This window comes from Lepidochelys olivacea, assembly GCF_965140295.1.
Source record: "Lepidochelys olivacea isolate rLepOli2 genome assembly, chromosome: 3".
In the NCBI taxonomy this organism is placed as follows: domain Eukaryota; kingdom Metazoa; phylum Chordata; order Testudines; family Cheloniidae; genus Lepidochelys; species Lepidochelys olivacea.
The window spans coordinates 39806080-39832557 of NC_140413.1; the positions used below are offsets into that span (position 1 = coordinate 39806080).

The window sequence follows — 26478 nt, forward strand, 5'->3', positions numbered from 1 at the left end:
CCAAAACTACTCAAAAGACTGTCCATGGATACCTGTCCATGGTGCACCACACACTCCATCAACACAGCACTCCTCGTGGGTATGCACAATGCCAACAAAAGGAGCCAAGTATGCCTGTGCACAAGCAATGTGCACAAGCACTAACTCTGCCAACATAACTGGTGTCAGCAAAACTTTGTAGTGTAGATATGGCCTCACTGTCAATAGCTGTGATTTTTATGGACTAGAGGGGAGCAATGTAGGCATTAGGGAGGCCATAGAGGGGGGTGGTTACGGTAATCAGGATGGGAGATAAGGGCCTGCAGAAGTTTCTGTTGTCTGGGCAGAAAGAAAAAGGCAGACTTTAGAGATGTTACTGAGTAAGAAGCAACAAGATTTGGACATAGACGAACTGTGCAGTGTAAAGAAAGGAAGAAGTCAAATACAACAGGTGACAGTAAGGACAGTGGTGTTGGCTACTGTGGGAGAAAGCAGGAAGTAGAGGTTTGGGGATAAAGAAAGAGTTATTTTGCAGTGATTTCAAAGAGAAAGAATAATAAGCAGGATTGGACTGAAGTAGACTGATCTACCTCTCTTCTCCTGACCTACAAGTCATCAATGTAAAGATGGTAATAGAAACAATGTGAGCAAATAAGACAGTGTAAAAGGAGGAGAGAAAGGGACAGAAAAAGAGCTCTGTGGGACCTTTATGGAGAGTTGGAGAAAGAAGGAGGACTTACTTAAAGAATTGCCGAAGGAGGGATCAGAGAAGTAGGAGGAGAACCATGAAAGGACAGTCATGAAAGCCAAGGAAAAATAATGTTTCAAGAAAATGTGTACATCTGACAAAGTCAAAACCAGTAGAGTTCAAGAATGATAAGGATGGAATAGACTACTTCAATTTTGGCCAGGAAGAACTTGTCAAGAGAAGTTTTGCTGAATGGAGGAGACCCAGGATGGAATTGCAAAGACAGGAATGAGGTAATGTTGAAAGCGACATAATTTGAGGAAATGGAAAGTGAAGGGGAGAAGTTTGTTGGATTAACATTTACTGCTTTCACTTTTTAACAAAAATAATTAGATTTAATTATAAACAAAATTGAAATACTAATACTTTAGTCCATTCCTGACTTTTAGTAGAGTACCCCAAATCTCTAAATGAAGAACCAAGAATGAAATTAAAGTAGAAATATGACTGGCTTACAGTCTAAATCAGAATGTGCCTGTTAGCAGACTCTCTTCTCTGAAGCAAAAAGACAAAGACCTCATTCTCCAAATCAATCAACTTAGCCAAACTGTTCATGGAACTTTACTATTTTTTGATCCTTAACATCAAAAACTGATGTCATTGCCCTTATTTGATTTATTTCACTAATATACATCTGAAAGCTTTAGTAATTTCTTATCCACTCCTTCAGGGCCTGTGTGAGTTTTATTAATTTAACATGAAAGCTTGTGTCAAAACTGTACCAAAGACTTTTAAAAACATTAATTAAAAAGATAACTAAATTTCTGTAGAGCTCAGCTTTGAAATGTTCAGTGAACAGGTCTAAACTGTAACATGAAACATGTCTCTGCATTTCTTTCTATTTGAATATAATAGAAATTAAGATCAAATGAGAACACGTCAAGGAAGAGGAAATCCAGTATTTCATTGTGTCTTTATTTTCTTCCTTTAATTTAAAAATGAAAATTTAGTTCAATTCTCCCTCCCGCCGATAATATGTAATCAACTATCTTACTAAAACAGTCAACAACATCTCATGTATTAGAGTTGCATATCATATTGACACATCACTGTCATCTTAAAGTTTCATTTGATTAATATTTTTAAAAGTATAGTATAGAACATACATAAGACCTTTAGTCAATGAGCACTTACTCAATATGAATGCCAACGCATTAAGTCCTACAAAAGTACAAAAGAAACGTATTTTCAAGTACAGACAATTGACTACAACTTGAATCACAATGAGTATCTTACAAAGTAAATTTATACTCATCATGCAAAGTTGAAGAGCTCTTTGAAAATATAGTAGAAAGAGCAAGTTAAGGAGAATACATTAGATTTTACTAAATACTTGGGCTCTTTAGTTGTATTAAAATCTACTCATGTATTAATTCTTACTTTAGCCAACAAAGTACATTTTGTGGGCAAAAGGGTTTATACACATAATTAAAGTCATTTTTGTGATTTAAGGAAGAATTGTCTAGTAAAAAGTACATGTAGTCAAATTTATTGTCTGATTAATCTTTCAGAGTTTGTCTTTTCACTCTCGGGGAAGTTTTTAAACAGCGTCAACAACCCAACCCACTTTTGTTATGCAGGCACTTCCATCTTCAGTTAGCTCAAGGATGATGATTCTGTTTTAGGAAACTTTTGAAATTGCATTGGAATGAAAATCTTTTCAACATTTTCATGAAAATGGTGTCAAAATATCCATTTTCTGATCAAAACCTAAGCTTTTTGACTTGAGAAGATAAGGTTAGGTTGGTGTCTGTTAAGGGTATGTCTACACAGCAGCTAGAAGCTCTGATTCCCAATTCAATGCTAGCCCTGCTCAAGATAGCAGGATAAAACTGCAGCATGACTGTGGCAGCATGGAAGACGGCTTAGGCCAGCCATCTAACTGCACCCACCAGACTCCCTGCATCTGTAATCAGGAGGTTAGCAAAGAAAATGTGTGTACGTCCAAGCAAACAGGAGATCATACCTCTTAGCTGCTACAGTATGGCAGTTAGGGCACTAACCAGCAGTGTAGGAGACCCAGATTCAAGACCCTGCTCTGGATGATTCAAAGCAGTTTCAGATCACTCTGAAGCAAGCAGAATAAGAACTCTGAATCCCCATCTCCCACATCCCAAGCTAGTGGCCTAACCACCAGGCTATAGGATGAGAGCTTGAGCTCCCTCTCCAAAATACTTTTTCAAAACAGATACGTATTTGAAAAATGTTTCAGCTTCAACAAAAAGCATATTTTTACAAGATTTCATTTGGTCTAAAATGTTCTGAGCAGCTCTATTTACAACAATATAGATGTTATTTCATATTATTTTTTAAAGTAAGAAACTATAATAGTTATAAATGTTTTAACACTAATTATGTAAATTGTATGCAGAAGCCTTTGAAAATCCTATTAGACTTGACTTATAAAAATACAGATATCTGATTTTAATGCATGGGGAAGACAATATATCACAAATTCAAAGTGAGATTGAAATGTTCTTGTAACACAACCTGAAAAAATTGATTCTCTCTTAAGAAAGTAGAAGATTAGAGAAAGAAAATGTACATTTAAGGAAAAGGAATAATGATCACATTAAGGGGAGCTATTTTGTCATTATGAAAAGTAAGTCTATGCCAAGAAACAATACTGAGCTCTCTCATTTACTTACAAGCATGCAAACAAGTATCTGAATATATGGTCCAGTGGCTGGGCCACAAGACTGATAATTGAAGAGATCCTGGCTCCTAGTTCTTGTTGAACTAACTCTCTGATCAGGGCTAAATATTTATGCTATGTACAGCATGATTAGCCAGGCTGTGCAGTGAGAAGGTAGACATTATTAGGGGGTGAGGACTGAATCACTCTCAAGCAGAATTCATAGCAGAAGCAACTCCACAGCTGTATGTTAGAAGCTTGATCCTGTTCCTACAGAAATTAGTGGCAAAATGCATTTATCTCAATGGTGCATGATCAGGCCCTAAACCATATCAACTCAATCTAATTGGTTGTACAACCTTATTTCCTTATGTTATACATCCTCCTTAAGACACTTACCTAAATAGTGAGTTGTAAAAATAAAGCATCTTTGTTTTGAGTGATGTTCTATCCAGATAGTTCATTACAATTAAAATAGATTCATCCAAAACAGCCTTAGCTATATACTCTGACAATCCATTTTCTCATTCTCATATAATAAAAGGTTTAAATAAAGGAAATCCTTGTTAACTAAACAAATGTTTTACACTACATTGAATATTTTACTACAATCATCAAAGCTGTTTTGATTTCAACAAACAAGCAATTATAGCTTATATTGATTTACAGACTTCTCTATAATTACTGTACTAATATATAACATAGACTGGGTAAAGAATTTCTAACTACACACCCATGGTAAGTCATCAAGAGTTATTGAATGATTAGCTTGGTATACTCCTGTGCTGGCACACCCCATCCAGTAAAATTAAACTTCAATCAAATGCTGTAATTACAAGGCACTTGCAAAAAAGAATTTATCAAAACTAATAATAGTGGTAAGCCATTAGACTCACAATTACTAATGGAATCAGTAACTATTTTAGTTGTTCTGTTTTACATTTGACTAATACCTCTCCCTTACCCAAACAGAACCTTTACTCCAGCTTGTAAATGTATCTTTGTAGTATTTATGCAATCTTTTGTGTGCTGAGGGATATCTAACAGGGAAAAGTCTTCAAACAACATTGTGTCTACTTTAATAATAGCAACAGCTGCCTCTCTTTAAGTATAAAAACAGGCCAGCCATAACCTAAATCCCCCCCTTTTATATTTAATGGGGATTATGCCTTTGGGGATCATTTGTTTGTTGTGTTCAATGGACTAGTCGCAGTGCCTGTGCTTGGGGGTGGGAGAAAGAAAGTACCCTGTGTAGTATCAAGTCGTGGGAATGAAGGGCGGCAGGTCCCAGCACCGCAAGAGGACCGTTTTTAAGGAGGGAATCCGAGAATCCCAACAAACAGCAGCAATTTATACCCCCTCTACAAATGCCCCGTCGTTCCCGAGTCACGCCAAGCCTCACCACCCAGTGAGTCCAGACAAGTGAGCGGGGGCAGTGGGTCCCACAGAGCGCACGGGGGTGCCGCGATGCTGGGCACTCTTGTTATTAACCGAGTCCCCGCTCCGGTTACCTGCGCGGCGGCGGCGCTGGCTGCTGGCTGCGGCGGCGGGTCTCGGAGCCGGGTCTCTTCCTCCTCGGGAGAATCATCCAGGAGAACTTTGCTGCTCTTGTTGAGTTTCCACATGATGGGGCGTGGGGGTGCCGCCTCACTCAGCCCTGGGACAGGGGGGGAAGGGAGTGACTCCGCGGCCCCGGACGCGCCTGCGAGCGCAGTCGGGCACTCGCTGCCGGGCGGGCGGGCAGAGCTTCCCCTCCCTCCGGCCCTATACCAGCCCCAACCCCCTCCCCTCTCCTGCCCGCATCCCCGCCCCGCCGGCCCAGGCGGCCCCCTCCACCCGGGCCAGTGCCCGGCTCCGTCCCAGGGGGCTGCGCCTTCTCGGGCCCCTCCCGCCGGCCGCTCTGTCCCCTGGTCGCAGCGGCCGCGAGGAGCTCGGCCGGGAAGGTCCCGCCCCCGGCCGGCTGAGCGGTCCGAGCGCGGGGCTGACAGGCCCGGAAGGCGGTGGCCGGGGGAGGGAAATGCCGCTGTCTCTCTGGCCCCTTCTCACCTGTGACCTTCCCCCACCAGAGCCGCGGCCCGGAGCCGCCGAGCGGCCGCTGCCATGTTTGCGAGTGGCGGCGGCGGCGGCGGCGGCGAGCGGAGGGAGGGCGGGGGGGAGCACGGGCTTTCCGGTCACCACGGCAACCAGGGCGGCTCCGTCCGGCCTCCCACATCCCGCCGGGGCCTACCGGGGGAGAGGGGCGGCCCTCTGCGTGCTCGCCGCCGAGCGCTCGCTGCCCCAGAGCATCCACATATCAACGCCCCCTCTTCACAGTGCCCCACGCACAGAGAGCCTCCCGTCCCTTCACACTATCCCGTGCACACAGACAGCACCCCCATCCTTCACAGCACCCCCACACAGAGCACCCCACTCCTTCACAGCACCCTCAGACCGCCCCCAAACAGACAGCACCCCAGCCCTTAACAGTACCTCACTCTTTCCCAGCACCCCTACAGACAGAGCCCTGGACAGACAGCATCTTACCCCTTCACATCCCTCAGACCACCCCACCACACAGACAGTACCTCTCCCCTTCATAGCATCCTATACTGAGCATGCCACACAGAGCACCCCACCCCATCACAGCACCCACACACAGACAACACCCCAGCCACCCTTTCACAACACCCCCAGACCAACCCCACACAGGCAGCACCTCACCTCTTGACAGCACCCTTGCAGACAGGATCCCACCCCTTCAAAGCACCGGTAGACCAGCCTCAACACAGACAACACCTGGCCCAGACAGCATAGTATTAGGGGAAACCATTTCACTAGGAGAGTGGTGAAGCACTGCAATGGGTTATCTAGGGGGGTGGTGGAATCTCCATCCTTAGAGGTTTTTAAGGCCCGGCTTGACAAAGTCCTGGCTGGGATGATTTAGTTGCTGTTGGTCCTGCTTTGAGCAGGGGGTTGGACAAGATGACCCCCTGAGGTCTTTTCCAACCCTAATCTTCTATGATTCTATGATCTCAGCCCTTTACAGCACCCCCATGCATAGAACACCCTGCACAGAGAGCACACTACCTCTTCACATCACCTCAGACACAGACAGCATCCCACATAGACCGCCCACACACAGGCAGCAGCACGCCACCCCTTCACAGCACCTCCATACAGAGCACTACACATAGTGAGCAGGCTACACAGCACCCCTCACACCACCCACACAGAGAGCAACCCCACCCACCAATCCATCCCTTCACAACACCCACACAGAGCACCCCCCACAAAGAGCAACTGCACATTACTCGCCACACAGACAAGACCTCTGGGCTACCCTACACTCAGAGAGCACTTCACCCTTTCATAGCACCCTACAACACACCCCAACTTCTCATAGCACTCCACACACAAAGCAATCTACACAGAGAGAATTTCTCACAACAGCCTCCACACACAGCACCCCATCCATCACTACCTCCCAAACACAGAGATGGCACCGCTTACAAACCATTCACAGAGACAGCACTCAGCACAGTTCCCCACATGTAGCATGCTACACAGTCAGTTCCCCTTGCCTCCTTTGTAAGGTGCTTTGAGATCTATTGATGAAAAGTACTATATGAAATATCAGTATCATTTTATTATTATATTAGTATGCCACTGCACACAAATACCTTCCCATAGACAGTACCTCACATGCAGACAGTATCCCCCACAGCCTTGCATACATACACGTACAGCAACCCACACAGTCACTACTCTACCCCCCAACCTTACCTGTACACTGTCACTTCCCACTGATCACCCACCACCCATACAATACCCCCACACAGACAACCCCGAGAACAAGTTTCCACAGTACTCTACACCATTGGTTCTCAAACTAGGGCCGCCACTTGTTCAGGGAAAGCCCCTGGCGGGCCGGGCCAGTTTGTTTACCTGCCGCGTCCGCAGGTTCGGCTGATCGCAGCTCCCACTGGCCGCGGTTCACCGCTCCAGGCCAATGGGGGCTGCAGGAAGTGGTGCGGGCCGAGGGATGTGCTGGCCGCCCTTCCTGCAGCCCCCATTGGCCTGGACTAGCGAACCACAGCCAGTGGGAGCTGCGATCGGCCGAACCTGCAGACGTGGCAGGTAAACAAACCAGCCCAGCCCACCAGGGGCTTTCCCTGAACAAGCGGCGGCCCTAGTTTGAAAACCACTGCTCTACACACAATCACCTCTCACTCGTTGCACACACACAGCATCCCTAACAGTGCCCTCCCTGCTCCACACAGTCACCAATCACCCCACAAACATCACCTTCTACACAAAGTAGCCTCCTTACCCATGCAGGGACTGCACTCCACCCACTGTCCCCACACATGCAGTTACCTCCCACTCATCCCACTAGTTCTTCAACATCCATAAAGATTTCCAAGACAGAAAATACTCAAATTTCTAATTAGCTGAGCAAAGTGAGATCTTACACTCAACTCAATGGCATTTCTCTGTATGTTCAACCTGGAAATACCAGATTTGATATATTTAATATTTTATAGATAAAAAATAAGCAGACGAATATCTTTAACTTTTTTCCCCGACAGCATGAGCTAAAGTTTAATGGAAAAGTTTAGTGACAGAAACAGGAGTTTGCCATTGAGCAAAAGAGCAGTGAGTTTTCCTTCAACAGTAATAACAACATTTAACAGTAAATACAATTTTTCCTTTAGATATTCATTCAAATTTCACCCAAAATATCTACTTAACATTTCAAATCAAAATTAAATTTAAAGATCTGAGTAATTATAAAATTTACAAATGTTAACTAAACCTTGGGACAAGTATGTGGGAGAATCTAGGTGACTCATCAGTCTTCCCTGAATTCTGGGAAGGTGGGATCATTATTATTATTTATTCTAATACTTATTTTACATATAGGGAAACTGAGACACTAAAAGATTAAATCCTCTGTGTACTACCAGCCATAGCCTTTTGCAGCACACCTCTCTAGGAGAGAACATCTCTATCTACGCCTGTTCAGCAAGGCTCAGAGGATGGTGTAGGTTCCAGAAACTCTTTACCCTCCAGTACGTCTCCTTGAAAGTTACAGGGTTCTCTTTTCTCCAGGCACATCTGCATGAAATAAGGTTTGGACCCACTACTTTCTCCAAGAGATGATCCCTGTGGATACAAAGTCCCTTCATGTAAATTAATATTCACCTTTCAAATGTTGAACAATCAAGCTTAGATACCATAACTAACAAACTAGTCTGCATGTCTGTCCCAGCCAGTTTCTGTATTGTCTTTTTCAAATAGATTGGTATTTTCTTCAATAGAAATTCCCATACAGGCACTCATTTTCCATTGTCATGAATTACGAATTAGGGATGGATGTTTACAGATCTGTCACGGTGCTCTTGGAAGCTGACTGATACCATCTGAGACTGTATGAATTGCTTATCCTTACATGCAATCACACATACCCAGCACATTTACTCACAATGGAGAGTGACAATGTTGCACTCCCTATTGTGCACCATACAAGGGCTTGCAGCATCAAGGCCTAGGTGAGTATATCTGTAGCCTACTTGCTCTACTCTTCTGAACCAATTATAAGTACATATAACAGTGTTTTGCTTAGGGCCCTTTGGGCTGCAATGTACTCCTACCTGCCTATCAGGAAAAGTGGGCATATTTAAGATGGAATGCTGAGTCCCCAAGGCCTGTTACTCAACATGCTGTACATACAAAAGGGGAGTTAGTTTACCTCAATGCCAGTGGATTCTGATCCCACACTGAATCAAAGGTTGCAAATTCAATATAGCTGTATCACATTTTGTGTCATAAAGTAGTGTCTGAATAACATGAACTGAAACCTTAGATGTATCATCATTCTAACCATTCTGTCATAGAATCTGCAGCAATACTGTTTTAGGCCCCAACCTGGAAAATGCACCTGAGGAGTTCCATTGAGTTCAATGGTATTCATATGTGTTAAGTTTAAAATGCGTAAGTGTTTGTGGAACTGGGGCCTTACATGTTATAATAGGTTTTCCATCCAAGTCTGATTTATTTTCTTTTTTATCCCCATCTCCCATAGAACTAAATCTATTAACAGTGTATGGTAAAATTCCTTTCCAAATCCTCCATTAATATTAACTGAAACTTCAGAGGGCTGAAAGACAAAGCACATTTTCAATTATTAAAGACAGATCAGAGTTAGCATGAAAGTTCCCTTTAAAAGAGCAGGCTGGTTTGTATCTGGTTTTTTAGCCTCTTACTTCTCATTCATATCTAAAACTCAAAGGTTAATCAAGTGCAAGAGACAATCGCTAACATTTCCAATTTACATTTAATTATATTATCTCATATTAAAATAGTAGATAATGATTCTTAAGTTATTTAATTTAGTTTTCATTTGATCATATTAGTTGCTATATAAATAAATAGTTATGAATACATGATCCTACAGTTTTAATCTTATGTCTTTCTTTACCCTTTCCCCTCACTGTTGTTTATTACCCTAACTTGAAACATCATGTCTAAGATTAGGTCCCAACCCTGAAAATACTTATGCATGTGCTTAATTTTGCTCTCATGAGTGGACCCACTGGACTACTCACATGACTAAAATTAATCACATGTGTATGTTTTCAGAATTAGGGCCTGGGTCTGGTCTACATTACTTGCTGGATCGGTCCAGTAGGGGTTGATTTATCACATCTAATCTAGACATGATAAATTGACCACCGAGCCCTCTCCCATCAACTCCAGTACTCTACCAAGGCGACAGTCTCAGGTGGAGTCAACGGGAGAGTGTCAACTGTCGACTTATCGCAGTGAAGACACTGCAGTAAGTAGAACTAATCTAAGTACGTCGACTTCAGCTATGTTATTTACATAGGAAGTTGCATAACTTAGATCAATACCCTACACACACACACACACACACACACACACACACACGTGTGTAGACCAGGCCTTAGACTGCAAACTCTTCAGGGGCAGGGACCTTGAGTTAAATCCTGGTCTCATTGAAGTTAATGGAAAGATTCATATTGACTTCAGTGGAGTCAGGATTTCACCCCTTGCTTTCTGTTTTTTCTGAGATGCCTAGCACACTCTTGGGCAGTACCAATATTTCATATTGATATTTCATGATCCTGTTTCTTTAAACAATTCAGTTTGTTTACAGACTTCTGAAGTTTAGAAACCTTTGGGTTTTTCATCCTCTTTTAAAAGCTAATTATATAAAAATATCAACATTTTTCCGCTGTCCTCCAGATTAGAAAGTGCACCCCATGAACTCGGCTTGCCTGTTATGAAGGGGAGGCCAGACTCCTAAGGGATACACTCAGTTACAGTGTTTTCTCTTTTATCCTGCTACAAGATGGTCTAAAAACTGATTCAGTGGTGGTTATCAGCAGGATGATAGGAAGTGTGAGAAACTGGGACATTTTGTGGGGGGGGGAGGGGAAGGGAAGGTGTAGTTGCCTATATAAGACAAAGCCCCTAATATCAGGATGGTCCTGATAATATCGGGACATCTGGTCACCCTAGCAGTGTGACTTATTTCCTAGAATGCATTGGCTTTATAATGTAGGAAGATTGTGTCTGGAGAAATCCCACCAAGACACAATAAATTATGCCTCAAATATTAACTCAAGAAAAAAATATTAAAAATATACCCCTTCCATAGTGAGTGTCCCCTACCAATAATATATAAAAACCCAACTTCTCAAATCATGTCCATACCTCAGAAAAGGAGAAGCTCTTATCTAATTATTAAAGCAAATCATCCACCCTGCCCCCAACATCAGTGAAGTCTTTCTGGAAGTAAAAACCTAGGTCCACAACTGATGAGAAGAGAAGTGGCAATAGCGACTATAAATAGGCTTGGAAAGATTAGATTTTTATCAGTAAATGTTAGTAAAAATCAATTTCACCATACACACTCAAACTAATTCAAAAATATTTTCATCTACAAATAATCAAAATTTACAGATAGGCAAAGTCAGAAAATTGTTGTTTGAAAAATTCTTAGTTTGATTTAAAAGGCTATGTACTTTGACATTTGATGTTGACAGTTTGTGTGTTAATGTTTATAAAGTTTTAACTTTTTGAATCTCAACATCTGTTGTCATTAAATAATTATTTTCTGACACCCCATACTTTCTCACAACTGAAAATTTAAATCACTAAAATTCTTCAGAAAAAATGCTTAAAATTCATATTTGTGCACAACTGTGAAAATGTAAATCAATAAAAATCTAAAAAAGTTTAAAGATAAATATCAATATCAGTTGAAATTATAAAAAAACAAAAATCAAATTTTGTCAAGCCTTGCTATAAAATACTAAATGATCTGGTCCACCCACATTAGTAATGTGTCTCCAACTAGGGCAAAGCTTTTGTCACAGGTGAAAATAAAGTAGTAAGTGCAGCCATTAGAAAAAGGAAATACTTCTTAACTTTAACTTCCTAAAACAATAACAAATCAGTGTCTATAGCCTATTGTATTGAATAGGCTGTGTCTCAGGTCCAGCAAGGGATAGGATGTTAAAAAAAATATCATTTACTGTTGCAACATTAAATGGCTAAGCATGATTCAAGGTTTCATGCCAAGTTATTGCTGGCTTATGTCCATTGTAACAACCACCAGTTAAAATCTCTTTAACCCATTATTAAACTCACAGAAAAATAAACAAAATATTTAAAGCATTTCAAGACTAAGAATTAAGGAAAGCTTTCATTTTAACAATTTTCCTTATTCCCTTTAGATGTGCAACGTCTCCATATGGAAAAACTTCTGTTTGACAGTCTCTTTAGACAACATTATAGATTGTATTAGAAGTTCTTTTTGGAAGAAGAGAGACAACGTTCATTTATATGGTCTTGAGCTATTATTATTTTTGAAATTCAATCCTGTTCCCTTTAAGAAAAGATATGCCAAATGGAACAAAAAAAGAATAACAAACACGGAAAATGAAGCTTCTGTCTCTGGTCCTTACTTTTACTTGCATACTAGCTGCTGGGAAAGTGAAGGCAGAGTACAGGGTCGTATATACCACAATGAGAACTGACATACTTTTTACCAGCATCAAGCTCTGTAAGGCATTGCTTTGACCTTGGCTTTTTCAACACAGGATCTCAGCAGTGTTCCAAAAGGTGAAGTTGTTTTGGCTGACTAATCCAGATTCTTATTAGATAGAAGGCAAAATGAGAAGGATAAGAAAGAAGACAATTAGGGTAGAGGAAGGAAAATGCCAAACTAGGAATGACAGTCAGAAGCAATGGCTTACATCCCCGATGTTTTTCAGGATTTAGCTGAAGCCGGTAGAGGTGGTGACATCCCCCATTTTTCTCTCTAATTAGTGAGGTCAAGACCTCTGTCTGAATCGGGACAACAAAGGCCCAGTGGTGTTATGGTAGATCGCAGGATGCCAAGAGATTTCTGGGAGGAGGAGAGCAGGGGGAGTTGCAGCCATTATGGCAAAACTCTTTCCTTCCAATCCATTCATCCCATTGTTCCCTTTCAGGGACCCCCAAATAAGCAATGTCCAAAAAGAGGTGTCAACTTCATCTGATTAAACTTAACCACTCAAAACACATTTTGGTGATTTCAGCTATAAACGTTTCCTCCCATTTTTAGAATATTTCAACTTGTCATATCCACTCACGAGTCTGTCAGGAGCTTTAAAGACCCCTTATCACCATTCTTTTAACTTAAACAATCTAGTTCGTGCCAGTCTTTCTGTCTCCAACTTCTTCTTACCCTTCTACACAATTTAGTATAATGAGCTGAGTTGGACTTTTGTTGCCTTGAGCAACATAGAATACAGGCCTCTGCACAATAAACTGCTATAATAAATGAAAATTTCTTCCCAACCTCATGGCAGTAATCACAGAAATCATCAAAATGTATGCCTGAAAGGGACTTTGACAGGTCATCTAGTCCAGTCTCCTGCAGGGGACTGGACATTTTCCCATGACGTCCACCTCATGGAAAAATCTAGGATCGTGGGTGATAAGCAGGACAATAACAGGTTTTGGATGGCAACAGAACACAAGTTATGTAAGTCTCCCAAACTCTGAACTCATACTAATAAAAACTTTATATTACATCACACCATCATGTTCTGTTTGTCATATTTGTTTCAGAGAAGCTAATTTAGAAATGATTTAGAGAGTTTTACAATTTTCTATTTGTAACTCTTTTCTTGTAAATCCAGGTTTGTACCAGTATAGTAAAACCACCACCCACAAGTGAAACAGGCTATACTGGTAAAAAGGCAGCTATGTCTACACTAAGGACGTCAGCGTAGCTATGTTAGTCAGGGATCACACCTGTTCACACCCCTGATTGACATAGGTATGCCTGCAAAAGTCTTGCACAGACATGATATTAAAATGGCTCTTCAAACAGTTCCAATTCTAAAAAATCAGCTTATTAGAAAAATGTTTTTGCTTTTCCTCTAAAAAACTACATTGGCTTAAAGCAAGGTTGAGCAAGGTTTACTCCTGAAGCAGAAACAGTTTTTCTATACATAAAAATGTTATGACTTAAAATCTTGTATCTCACTGCCTTGTCTTACTACAAACAAGCACTTTATTCCTTAAAAAGAGGAGATTCCCAGCTTCCCACTGGGGCCTTGTTACTTGTGTCTCATACTGGAAGGTCTTAAAATAGGGCTGTCAAGCGATTTAAAAAAATTAATCATGCGATTAGTCACACTGTTAATAATAGAATACCATTTATTTAAATATATTTGGATGTTTTCTACATTTTCAAATATATTGATTTCAATTAGAACACAGAATACAAAGTGTACAGTGCTCATTTTATATTTATTTTTATTACAACCTAATAGAAGTACTGTACTGCCATCTCTTTATCATGAAAGTTGAATTTATGAATGTAGAATTATGTACAAACAATAACTGCATTCAAAAATAAAACAATGTAAAACTTTAGACCCTACAAGTCCACTCAGTCCTACTTCAGCCAATCACTCAGGCAAACAAGTTGGTTTCAATTAGCAGGAAATAATGCTGCCCAAGTCTTTTTTACAGTATCACCTGAAAGTGAGAACAGGCTTTCACATGGCACTGTTGTCGCCGGCATCGCAAGATATTTACATGCTAGATGCGCTAAAGATTCACATGTCCTTTCATGCTTCAGCCACCGTTCCAGAAGATGTGTCCGTGCTGATGACCGGTTCTGCTTGATAACGACCCAAAGCAGAGCGGACATATGCATATTCATTTTCATAATCTGAGTCAGATGCCACCAACAGAAGGTTGATTTGCTTTTCTGGTGATTCGGGTGCTGTAGTTTCTGCAATGGAACGTTGCTCTTTTAAGACATCTGACAGCATTCTCCACACCTCATCCCTCTCAGATTTTGGAAGGTGCTTCAGATTCTTAAACCTTGGGACAAGTGCTGTATCTATCCTTAGAAATCTCATATGGGTACTTTCTTTGCATTTTGTCAAATCTGCTGTGAAAGTGTTCTTAAAACGAACATGTGCTGAGTCATCATCCGAGACTGCTATAACATGAAATACATGTTTCAGAGCAGCAGCCGTGTTAGTCTGTATTCGCAAAAAGAAAAGGAGTACTTGTGGCACCTTAGAGACTAACCAATTTATTTGAGCATAAGCATTCGTGAGCTCACGAAATCTTATGCTCAAATAAATTTGTTAGTCTCTAAGGTGCCACAAGTACTCCTTTTCTTTTTATGAAATACATGGCAGAATGTGGGTAAAATAGAATAGGAGACATACATTCTCCCGCAAGGAGTTCAGTCACAAATTTAATTAACACATTTTTTTTAATGAGCGTCACTCAGGGGTGTAAAAAATCCTAATCCCCAGTGTAGACCGCACTATGTTAACAGAAAGGCTTCTCTCATATACATAGCTACCGTCTCTCGGGCAGGTGGAGTTCCTACTCTGACAGGAGAAGCCCTCCCATTGGCATAGGTAGCATCTTCACTGAAGAGCTGCAGCTGCACTCCAGCGTTTTAAGTGTAGACCTGCCTTTAGATAAATAAAAAGTCACTACCAATTGCATTGAGAAATGAGATTTCTACGGAGAATGGAAAAAACATTATGCCATACCATCTACATGGAGAAATTAAGGAAAAGTTTCAGTTTATGTAATTTTCATCTGACATTGATCCAGCTCATTCTCTATTTTCCTCAGTTCAGCCCAGTCAATCGGGAGACAAGAGATAGAGTACAGAGTTAAGGCCCATAATATGTGCCCGTATAATTACTTAGAAATACTGTACAGTAAGTGACACGGAAGTCCAGGAAGGTGATCACAGACTGCAGTAGTGCTGCAGCCTTTGATAAGGGCAGAGTCCTGAGTCAGTGGGAGGGAGAGGGAAGAGAACTATATATACATCTACAAAATTCTTTGCATAGTTATGTTTATAAACTAATTTTCTAGTAAGTATGTATAAGATAGCAGTGGTATGCCCCTATATTTTCCTAAAGAATGTAGCACGCCTGTTCATTTTTTTCTCATTTCTTCTAGTGATTCACTGGAATATGACTGTCTCAATCAGAATGTCTTTTTATTGTAAATGACAGACTTTTTAAAGTCCCACTCTTAGAGAGACAGGTTGAAATCCTGGCCTCATTGGAGGCAATGACAAAACTTTCATTGCTTCATTAGGGTCAGATTTCACCCCCAAAATATCTTGATTCAGACAGGAGAGAAAGCTCTTCATGTAGACAAATCTCTAGGTCCATCCATTTAACTCACTCAGATGCTTGAGGAGGTTTACTACTGGGGTTGGTAGGAAGAATGCTTTTGCATAGATGGATTGGGAGAGAAGTTTTTAATATGAGGCTTCCTTATTCTATGCAGTTTGTTGTAATTTTTTTTTGTTATATGCAGTTTAAAAAAACAATGCAACCAGGATGCTTGAGCATTGTACATACATTCATCAATATCAACCCGTAAAAAGTGAACTTCTGTTACCAAAGTAAAGTTCAAAGGAGTCAGACCTTCTCTACACCTTAAGCTTAGGCTGATCTAGCCATTTCACTCGGTATGAAAAATTCACCCTCCCAAGAAATGTAATTAAGCCAATTTAAGTCTGGTATAGAGACCACCAAGTTGATGGAAACATTCTTCTCTCAACCCAGCTACCACCTCCTGAGGGGCTGGATTTACTACAACAATGGAAAAATCTCTTCTGTTTCTGAGACAAGCGTCTACACTACAGCAATGCAGTGGCATAGCCCCAGCTTCACAGCTCTGCCACTATAGTGCGTGTACTGCTGAAGTGTCAACTTACCCGAAGATTCATTTGATATGCTTCAAGATATAGATGACAATGAGTAATTCTATTTTCTCCCACTTTCCTCTTGATCACAGCAGTAACTTCAGATCCAAAGTATGAATGGAGACTGTTATATTTGCAACATTTCTCCTGGTGGGAATTGTTTTAAGTGACTCTTAACTAAATGATCAAGGTAAGGAACACAGGACATTGACTTCAATGAGTGATGGACCAGACCCCTAGTTTCTGCAGAAAGTCAAGTTAAATGTTGTTAACTTCTTTGCCAAAAAAAGAAGGAAGTGAAAGCTTTCTCATCAGGAGTCAGAGGATCAGAATTTCTGCACCATTCTTCCTGCTTTGGTTTATGAAGCTTGTCTCACGCTGAGTACCCACCCCGATTCTGCTTGACAGACCTCCCATAAGGTTAATCTCCTGCTACAGATGTGTCCAGGCCTCTTCCACTGGCTTCTTCTGTTCTGAGTCTCCCTCTATCCCATTTCTATTCCAGAGTTTACATTTGGTTCCAGTCCCTTTTGTGGGCCACCTATAGTTTTTAATTCCAAGAAAAAAATTACTTACAGGTCTTCACTGATTGTGTATCAGATCACATGTGACAAAGTAGTCTATCACAAAGAATGGCCCTGGGTTTTTGAAGAGATTAAATTGGTTATTTGTGTTCAACTCTCAGTGAACCAGGTGGAAGGGGCTGAACCTTTTACGGGTGGGTCTAAGGAACTATAAAGCTCAGCCACAAGTGGTTTAACTCCAATCTAAGAATTCAGTTTGGGCTGAAACCTGAGAGATTTACTCTGGTTGGGAGTTTGCTTATGTTTAAGGAGCTCAGTTTGGTCTGACGAGCTGGGAGATTTTAGGAAGGGCTGCAATTAGAAGTTTGTATACCTTTCATGGGGAAATTTATACTGGAATATTTCTTATGAAGATCTTACTATAATTTTTATAATTTAAATTATCATATTTCTTTTAGGACCTTGAAATAAAAATGTGTTTTTCCATATTTTAACAGACTCCTGACCTTTCTGAGTCTGATGCATGCTCATACTTCATGGTGTAACAATACTCCATTGACTATCATTTTACAAATAGTAACTTCACAGATGCACTGTATCACTTTTACTCTTCTTCAGTATCCCACAACCTGCTGAGATACTTTAGGATTTCCTTAGGAATGGATCCTACACATAATGCCCACATGCCTACTTTTCCATTTTTCCTCTGGTATTCCTGTCTCAAATATTCATAACTTCTGCTGTTGAGGTGCAGTCCCCTGAATTTGCCCTTCCATCTTCACCAACACACCACTACCCATTTTTAAGCAGCAGGTGGTATAGTCAAATTAAATTTGCTGTCTTTCCCATGGTTAACCTGTTGTAGGCTTAGGCAATTTGGGCCAGATTTTAAATGTATTTAGGCATTTTAAAATGCCTGGAATTTAGGGCCCCAAGCTTCAACTGAAATTAATAATTCTTTTGGAAATCTCATTTAGCACCTGTCTTCAATTTTAGGCATCTAAGTATCTTTAAAAATCCACCCCTTTGCTTTTAAAACCATCATTGTCCCTTATCTAAACATCAAATATTGAAATTTCAGAATATTTGTTCTTATCATCTACTTACATCCAAGAAATTCAGATACTTCTGGAAAGTTTGGACATGCACGAAAACTTTTGGAACCAAATCTGAAGTAAGCTCAAACCTTTAAACTTTTAAGATTCACCATCACAAATAGTTATATGTCACCTATAATGCTGTAACATAGGGTTATAATTGTTAAAACCTGTTTTTGTAAATATATGTTCAGATCTTCATGTTTGGCTACCAGTGTGTTGATCCTGAAGTTAAACTGATTTTTTTTTTTTTGTAATCTCATCCATGCAACCATTTGCCCTTAAACACTTAGTATGTAAAATGCCAATGGACTTAAAAAGCAAATAACATCTGCTATAATCATACTGTGAAACTTTTTGGCTGTGGTCAGTGGCAAAGAAGCAGCTGAGCAGTTCTCCCACTGCCTTTAAAGGCAAATATTTAAGAGTGCTTCAGATGGTATGGGCGAGCTCAGCCATCAACCCCCCTAAAAAGCAACTTAAATACAACAGATCTTAACACTACAGCACTGAAAAGAAAATATTTTTCTTTAGAAAACAAGGCTTGGATTCTAAATGTTATATTACATCATGTCTTTTTTCTATAAGCTAATGAAAATCCAATAGTGCTCTCATTTTAATTATAAATGTTTAAAATACTAGATTTTATATATAACGTTTCAAAACTCAAGAGATGCACTTGTACCTATAAAATGAAACCCTATGTTGGGGAGTTCAGGGAGAGATTGTCCCTTAAGGAGGCACAATCTCTTTGAACTCAATTGTGTGTGAGGAGGTGGGGGGCCGTTGTGTAGGTTGCACCACACTTTGGGATACTATGTGTCCAGCTTCCTCAGTGGGCCAGTGTGGCAGGGCAGTGGTTCTCAACAAGGGATACAGGTACACAAAGGTCATCCAAGGCGTACATCAACTCATTTAGATATTTGTCTAGTGTTACAATGGGCTACATAAAAATCACCAGCAAAGTCAGTACAAACTAAAATTTCATACAATGACTTGTTTATACTGCTCTATATACTATACACTGAAATGTAAGTACAATATTTACATTCCAATTGATTTATTTTATAATTATATGGTTAAAAATGAGAAAGTAAGCCATTTTTAGTAATAGTGTGTGCTGTAGGGTGACCAGATGAAACTGACAAAATATCGGGACACATGGGGGAAGCGAAAAAAAAAAAAAAAAAGAAAGTGGCCAGAGTTGCCAAGGCAAAAAAAAACAAAAAAAACGCCAGAGTGCCCAAAGCCGCAATATCGGGACAAATGGCATCCCGACCGGGCATCGGTCAGGATGCGGGACAAAGAACTAAAAATCGGGACGTCTGGTCACCCTATGTGTGCTGTGACACCTTTGTATTTTTGTCTGATTTTGTAAGCAAGTAGTTTTTAAGTGAGGTGAAACTTGAGGGTATGCAAGACAAATCAGACTCTGAAAGGGTACAGTAGTCTGGAAAGGTTGAGAGCCACTGTGATAGGGGAAGGAGGGATGTCCCTGCTTCCGTCCCACCTCTCCCTGAAGGCTTTTTTGGTGATGCTTGCTCCTAAATGTGCATAGAGGAAGCCGTCCTTGTGTTTCTGCAAACATATAAACTGCAACTGTCCCTGGTCCTTACACAGGGCACACAAGTGGAGGATGCTCCTTGTGCCTTCCCCATACACTCATCAGGAACCAAAAGCAATCTATCTCAGGAGTTATGTATATAATGTGATACACAAAAAATAATGAGTAACTTAGGGGGAAACCTTTGTCACCCATGCAGTGCCCAATGAAACAGGGCTTGTGTAGGCGACCTGCATAAGTGCTCGTCCAACAAACCAATCACCAGGCACTCAGTCCAGATTTTACTGCAGGGTATGTGGTCAGTAGGTGGTTTAGTGCACAGACTCACTGGAGGCACCTACTCCTCCCCTGAACTGTCACCTCCAGGGCACACTAGTAGACACACGTTTCCCTCTGTAGCCCCCTAGCAGTTCCACTGCATCTCTGGTCTTGCATACCTTTGGAAGATTGGGATGGATTTCGCTCTAGGGCAGTTGAAGTTGCTACAGTGTATAAAAACTTACATCCTTTTCTCTGGTGGTTTGAGTTTAGTGTTCCGAAACACTCATTAGAAATATTTATTTTAATTTTTTTTATTTGATTACATAATATCTGGGTACATGTACATGAATTACTGGGAAACAATACAATAACTGACTTTAAACTAAATTTAAAGAAACTCCATTATATATACTCCATTATCAAGACCTACAGGGAAAGAATAGTGGATCAGCGGTCTATCTGTGAGGCACCAGGAATCCTGGGGCTAGATGTGCCCTTAGGTACAACCTGAACAAGGTTTGTGATGTAAATTACACCACCACAGGAGTAGCCCCAGGATTCCTGGTGCCTCACAGATAGACCTCTGATGCACTATTCTCTCCCTGCTTCCTCCTTGTTGGAGGTAGGGGGATTAGTAATTTGGTTCCAGCCTCCATCAACAAATTATGACATCCTCATATGTAAATTTTGCAAATGTATTTGGGAAGGAGCTTATATTAAGCATGCTCGCTATGTATGTGCTCTGTGAGGGAGATTGTGCATCTGGACCCAAGATCTGTGTAGCGCATAGAGGAGTGGATGAGGGTTCTTACTCCCATGCATAAGTGTATAGTCTAAGATGTTAGAGGGCTTTCCCTCAACCCTCCCACTTCCCTGGTTCTTGTCATGCAGACAGCAAGCAGCAAAAGACCAGAAGTCCGAAGCGCAGAAAATGCAATGTTTGTTGGGGTTAGTTTCCAAGCAAGCATATTCTGAAGCACTTCACACCAGTCAGGCTTATCTCTATTCCCTGATAGCATCTGTTCCCCAGTGTTCCGTTCCCAGCACTGATGCCGCAGAGCATTTACCCCATGTCCCCCTTCCCAGCTCTGACGCCGTAGAGCATTTACCTTGTGTCCCCCTTCCCAGCTCTGATTCCACAGAGCCTTGCCTGTTCCCCATTCCCTATTCCCATTCCCTCATCCTTTGCAAACATGATTCCAATTTCCCTTTCCCCCACTTCCTGTTTGACCCCAGTTTATATAGTAATATTCTTAGCTATACCTTAACCAATCATTTTACTGAAATTTAACTAACCAATCCTAACATATTGTAACATAATTCTCTAACCAATTATATCCCACTACCCTAATTAATTTACACCTAGCAAAATTAATTATACTGCAGACAGAAACAATTAAAGATTAACAGTCAGATTAACAATAGAAAAGTGGGGGCCATAAAGATAAAACATACAGAAATGCGGGTTTCACAACCACAACCATTGATAAGTGATTTCTTGATAGACAGGATGCTATCAAACTAAGTTTTCTTTAACCATCTTAAGATCTGTTTCTTTATCTGGTGGTGATGGGTATTGTCAGGACAGGATTGTATTCTTAACAGCCCAATACCACCTTATTTCAATGTGACTGATTTGGAACTCAAAGATGTGACCATAAGCTTCCCAGCTGTAGCTAAGCAGCAGAGGCAGCCATAAGCTCTTAGCCTAAGAACCAGGCCTCAGACTATCCTAGTGAGAGAAGGCAGACCTGTGATTTCAATTCTTTGTTTTATACCTCTGTAACTAGCTAAGTGATAAAAATACATCTAAGTTCTTAAAGTATAGGCCTTTACAGGCAGGCCTGCATATCTATAGTCTAACATAAGGGATTGTTTACATGGAGAAATTTACTTCCATAACTATAATTGTATATAGCTGTGTAATTATACAGCTATATTTATACCGGTATATGAACTAGTGTTGGGGCCTGGCGGGCCAGTTTGTTTGAAGAGGACTAAATAAATGCAACCCTTTGCAGGGATTGCTAGAAATACCTGTGGACTGTGAGTTCTTCAAGGGCCAAGAAGAGGTGGAATACAGAGGCAGGGTGCCATAGATAGGGCCCTACCAAATTCTTGGCCATGAAAAAACGTGTCACGGACCATGAAATCTGGTCTTTTGTGTACTTTTACCCTATACTGTAGGGATTTCATGGGGGAGACCAGCGTTTCTCAAATTGGGAGTCCTGACCCAAAAAGGCATTGCAGGGGGATCAAAAGTTTATTTTAGGCAGGTCATGGTATTGCCACCCTTACTTCTGTGCTGCCTTCAGAGCTTGGCAGCTGGAGAGCGGTGGCTGTTGGCCAGGCACCCTGATCTGAAGGCAGCACCCCGCCAGCAGCGCAGAAGAAGGGTGACAATACCATACCATGCCACCCTTACTTCAGCGCTGCTGATCGTGGCGGCTCTGCCTTCAGAGCTGGGATCCCGGACAGCAGCCGCTGCCCTCCAGCTGCCCAGCTCTGAAGGCAGGGCTGCCACCAGCAGCTGTGCAGAAGTAAGGGTAGCAGTACCGCAAGCCCCCTTTAAAATAACCTTGTGACTCCCACACAACTCCTTTTTGGGTCAGGACTGCTACAATTACAACACCATGACATTTCAAATTTAAATAGCTGAAATCATGAAATTTACAATATTTAAAATCCTCTGACTGTGAAACTGACCAAAATGGATCCTGAATTTGGTAGGGCCCTAGCCATAGAATGACCTTTGGTCATGAGGGGTGCTTGCCAATGTTACAAATCATCTATAACATATTATTGGCATCTATAAATGCTTAAAACATCTATTAATAATGTATAAATACTTTATAAACTATTTATGTAACCTTACCGTACAAAGTATATATAATGTTGTATGTTTTGACAAGATTATGTACTACCTCCCAGCAAAAGGGAAGGACTGTTTCTTACTTTTACAAAGAAAATTAGTTACAACTTCTAAAAATACCCACCAAGACTGGAGTCACTCACAGCCTGCAAATAACATCCATCTAATAATACAAATGTAAGACAATAGTGAGCATTTCTGAAAGAAACTGCTTTCTTGGTGACATTTTTCACTTTCCATCTGACCAGCAATGCTACTTTGTTGAAATTTGTAATGCAGTGCAAGGGAACATTTCAAGGTATCTTCTCCTTTATTTCCCAAGTAAGAAGCTGAAGTTACAGCGTATGTGCAGTGTAATTAAAATTAAAAAGCTAAGCAGAAAAAAATCCCCTCTTTCAGTTGCTTTTCAACTGGTCAATTTTTGCTTGGTGAAAATTATATTATAAAACATGACCCTGTAATAAAATAAACGTTTATTTCTCTTGCAAAGTACACCAGCTACTTTATTTTAAGATACTGTATATAATTCTAAAGCAGTTAATACTTAGCATGGCCAATTTGAAACAGTCATTGGAATGTTACCACGTATCTGCAATATAACATTTTAAAGTATTTAAGGGAGGCTTGCAAATTAAGTTCTGAGTCTCATATGCTCTGAATGAAAACTGTTTTGGAGACAAGTGCTTTTCTGATGGAACTTCAATTGCTAAAGAGATGTCAGTTTATCAGTTAATCATAGTTTAACACAATTCCTATGTTAACACATAATCATATATTTATGACCTATGAGGGAAGATTGAAAAAATTTCATTTGTTTAGTCTGGAAAAGAGAAGACTGAGAGGGGACATGATAACAGTTTTCAGTACATAAAAGGTTGTTACAAGGAGGAGGGAGAAAAAATGTTCTTTTGAACCTCTGAGGATAGGACAAGAAGCAATGCAGCAAGGGAGGTTTGGGTGGGACATTAGGAAAAAATTCCTAACTATCAGGGCTGTTAAGCACTGGAATAAATTGCCTAGGGAGGTTGTAGAATCTCATTCATTGGAGATTTTTAAGAGCAGGTTAGACAAACACCTGGCAGGAATGGTCTAGATCAGAGGTTCTCAAACTGTGGTCCACGGACAACCAGTGGTCCGCGAGCACCATTCAGGTGGTCCGCGGATAGTAACCTTTCAGTTGCGCACCTGGGTGGCTGCACACAAGAGAATGAAGGGCCACCCACCTAATTAGTGGAGCTGCGCACGTGTGCCTGGACCCTGAAGAAGGGTGCCTATATCCTGGAAAAGAAGCACGGGGGCTGCTGCAGGCAGGGAGAGACCCCCCCTCCTTCCCAGCCCCAGCTCGGGGGCTGCCGCGTTGGGGGAGAGAGGGAAACATCCATTGCATTCAAATGGTAAGACTGCTGATATTAAAATATAAGTTGTGTGCTTTTATTTGTAAAACAAAAAATGTTAATTATTATTAAGGTTTTTTTTATATAGTGCTTTTATCCAAAGCGCTTTACAATAGTTATCTAATGGTACAAACAACATTTGGAAAGATCATTAAGCGGTCTGATGAGACCCTCAGCCATTTTCAAGTGATCCAAGAAAAAAAAGTTTGAGAACCACTGGTCTAGATAATTCTTAGTCCTGCCATGACTGCAGAGGACTGGACTAGATGATCTCTCGAGGTCCCTTCCAGTCCTATGATTCTATGATTAACATATAAAACAAACTTAAATTATATTAAGGTTGTGAGAAATGCCTCTGGGCTGCCACAAAAGAGACCTGGTTCCAGCTCATTCTCCACTATCCAGGTCAGTTTAGGCTGGAACCATGGCAAAAGCAGCAAATCCAGCTCATAGAGAGTACCTCATATCATTTTCAAGCAACCCCTTCCTGTCAAACCAGGAATGGCAGAAGAAACTATGTCTAACCCTCAGGATTGGACAGGATGTTCTGAGATTGGGCCTTTGAGGGTGAGAAGGAAGGTAAAAATTATGTAGTGGGGAGGCAGTGGGGAGGGATCTAATATGTTGCCCAGGAAAAGAGAACCCCTACAAAAAGAACTTTTTTGGCTCCAAATTTCTGTTTGAATTTTAAAGATATTTATCAACCATCCAGATTTTGTTTCTGTTCTAGTATTTCTTGTTGTGTCTTGGAGTCATTTGTAAAGTTGGAATAATACTTACATGTTATGGTTTGCAAGTTTCAAACCCAGGTTGGTAAGGTTAATGGGAGCAGCCACACTCCAGTCTGCCACCTGGCAGCCTGCTAGGAATAGCTTACCTGAGACCCAGGATGCCCAGCCCCAGTGTGAAGCTCTGGGCTAAGGTCCAATGGCAGACTGACTGGCTTGCTGGCCTGCTTAAGCCAGCAACAGACACATGAGGATGTCTGAAAAACTGAGTTTCCCTCTGCTCAGGACTGTGTGACTTGTGCTTGCTGCTTCCCTGGCTTGATCCCCCAGCATTCCAATGTGCGTTGATTCTTGGCATCTGACTTGTGTTTCCTGACCTCTAATTTGTTTCCTGCTTCTGGCCTACACTGGTTCCTGCATTGTTTTCTGATCTCCAGTTTGTCGCCTGCTTCCAACCTGCCAGTATGCTGACCCAGCTGACTCCTGTCTTGTGACGGTGAGCTCTGGTCTCTGACTGTCCATGATCCAGCTGTGATATTTTGTACCTCTCAGAGGTGTTTTGAATATAAATGAATGGGTCAGATTCATCTCTGGATTGAATTGGGCCCAAAGTTTGAAGACTTTTGAGATCCTTGAATGAAAGGCTTTGTAGAAGTGCAAAGTATTAGTAAGTATTATTATACTGTTAACTGCAGTTATAATCATATTTATACTGTCAGTCTGTTCCTATGAAAAGAATTGTGATGATCCACTTTAATCAAATTCTGTAGACCACAGGCAAAAGGAATTTTGACTGAATGAGGAAGATAGGATTTAGCCATAAGATTTAATGTAAGGTTCATATACTAAAAAAAGAGAAGAGTAACTAGGAAAGAAGGCCAATATTTTCCAGTCTAGGTACTTAAACGTAAGTCTCTAAGTCCATACTTATATTCATTCTATTTAGCTATCTTTCAATAGCTCCAGCTACTATTGTCTTAGGTGGGAGCTGGGGATACTCAGGATCTCTGAAAATTAGGCATGTTGTACTTATTAACCCAGCTATTTCTCAGAAAGATGCATTATAACTGACATATCTGCTGTGGGTGAGGGACATCTTAGAATCATGCAGCGCCAGAAGGAACCTTAAGTGATCATCTAGTCCATCCCCCAATGCCAACACATTGAACTATAGCTAGACCATCCCTGACAGATGTTTGTCTAACTTGTTCTTAAAAATCACAAATGACAAGGAATCCACAACCTCCCATGATAAGCACTGGAACGGGTTAATTATCCTTATAGTTAGGTTTGACATTATGGAAACTTTCTAAGTCTCTTGTAGTAATAGGCTTAATTTACTTCTCCTACCCTTGGTGGATATGGAGACTAATAGATCGCAGTACTCTTTATAACAGCCCTTAACATATTTG

General features: G+C 41.0%; 1 protein-coding gene and 1 long non-coding RNA gene across 3 annotated transcripts in view; both read right to left on the minus strand.

Annotated features, from left to right (window-relative positions):
* TDRP (testis development related protein) overlaps positions 1-5509 on the minus strand; it is a 37997-nt gene extending 32488 nt beyond the window's left edge. The window contains exons 1-2 of the mRNA XM_084623440.1: positions 5409-5509; positions 4874-5019 (exon numbers count right to left, since the gene is read on the minus strand). Of these exons, the coding sequence (XP_084479566.1) occupies positions 4874-4987 (114 nt within the window). The 5' untranslated portion in view covers positions 4988-5019; positions 5409-5509. The remainder of the gene's footprint in view (positions 1-4873; positions 5020-5408) is intronic.
* A 2659-nt stretch (positions 5510-8168) lies between these two features.
* The window catches only part of LOC311518029, a 56890-nt gene continuing 38580 nt past the window's right edge, over positions 8169-26478 (minus strand). For both annotated transcript variants that reach the window (XR_014710860.1, XR_014710861.1), the window contains exon 3: positions 8169-8507. This is a non-coding gene — a long non-coding RNA (uncharacterized lncRNA). The remainder of the gene's footprint in view (positions 8508-26478) is intronic.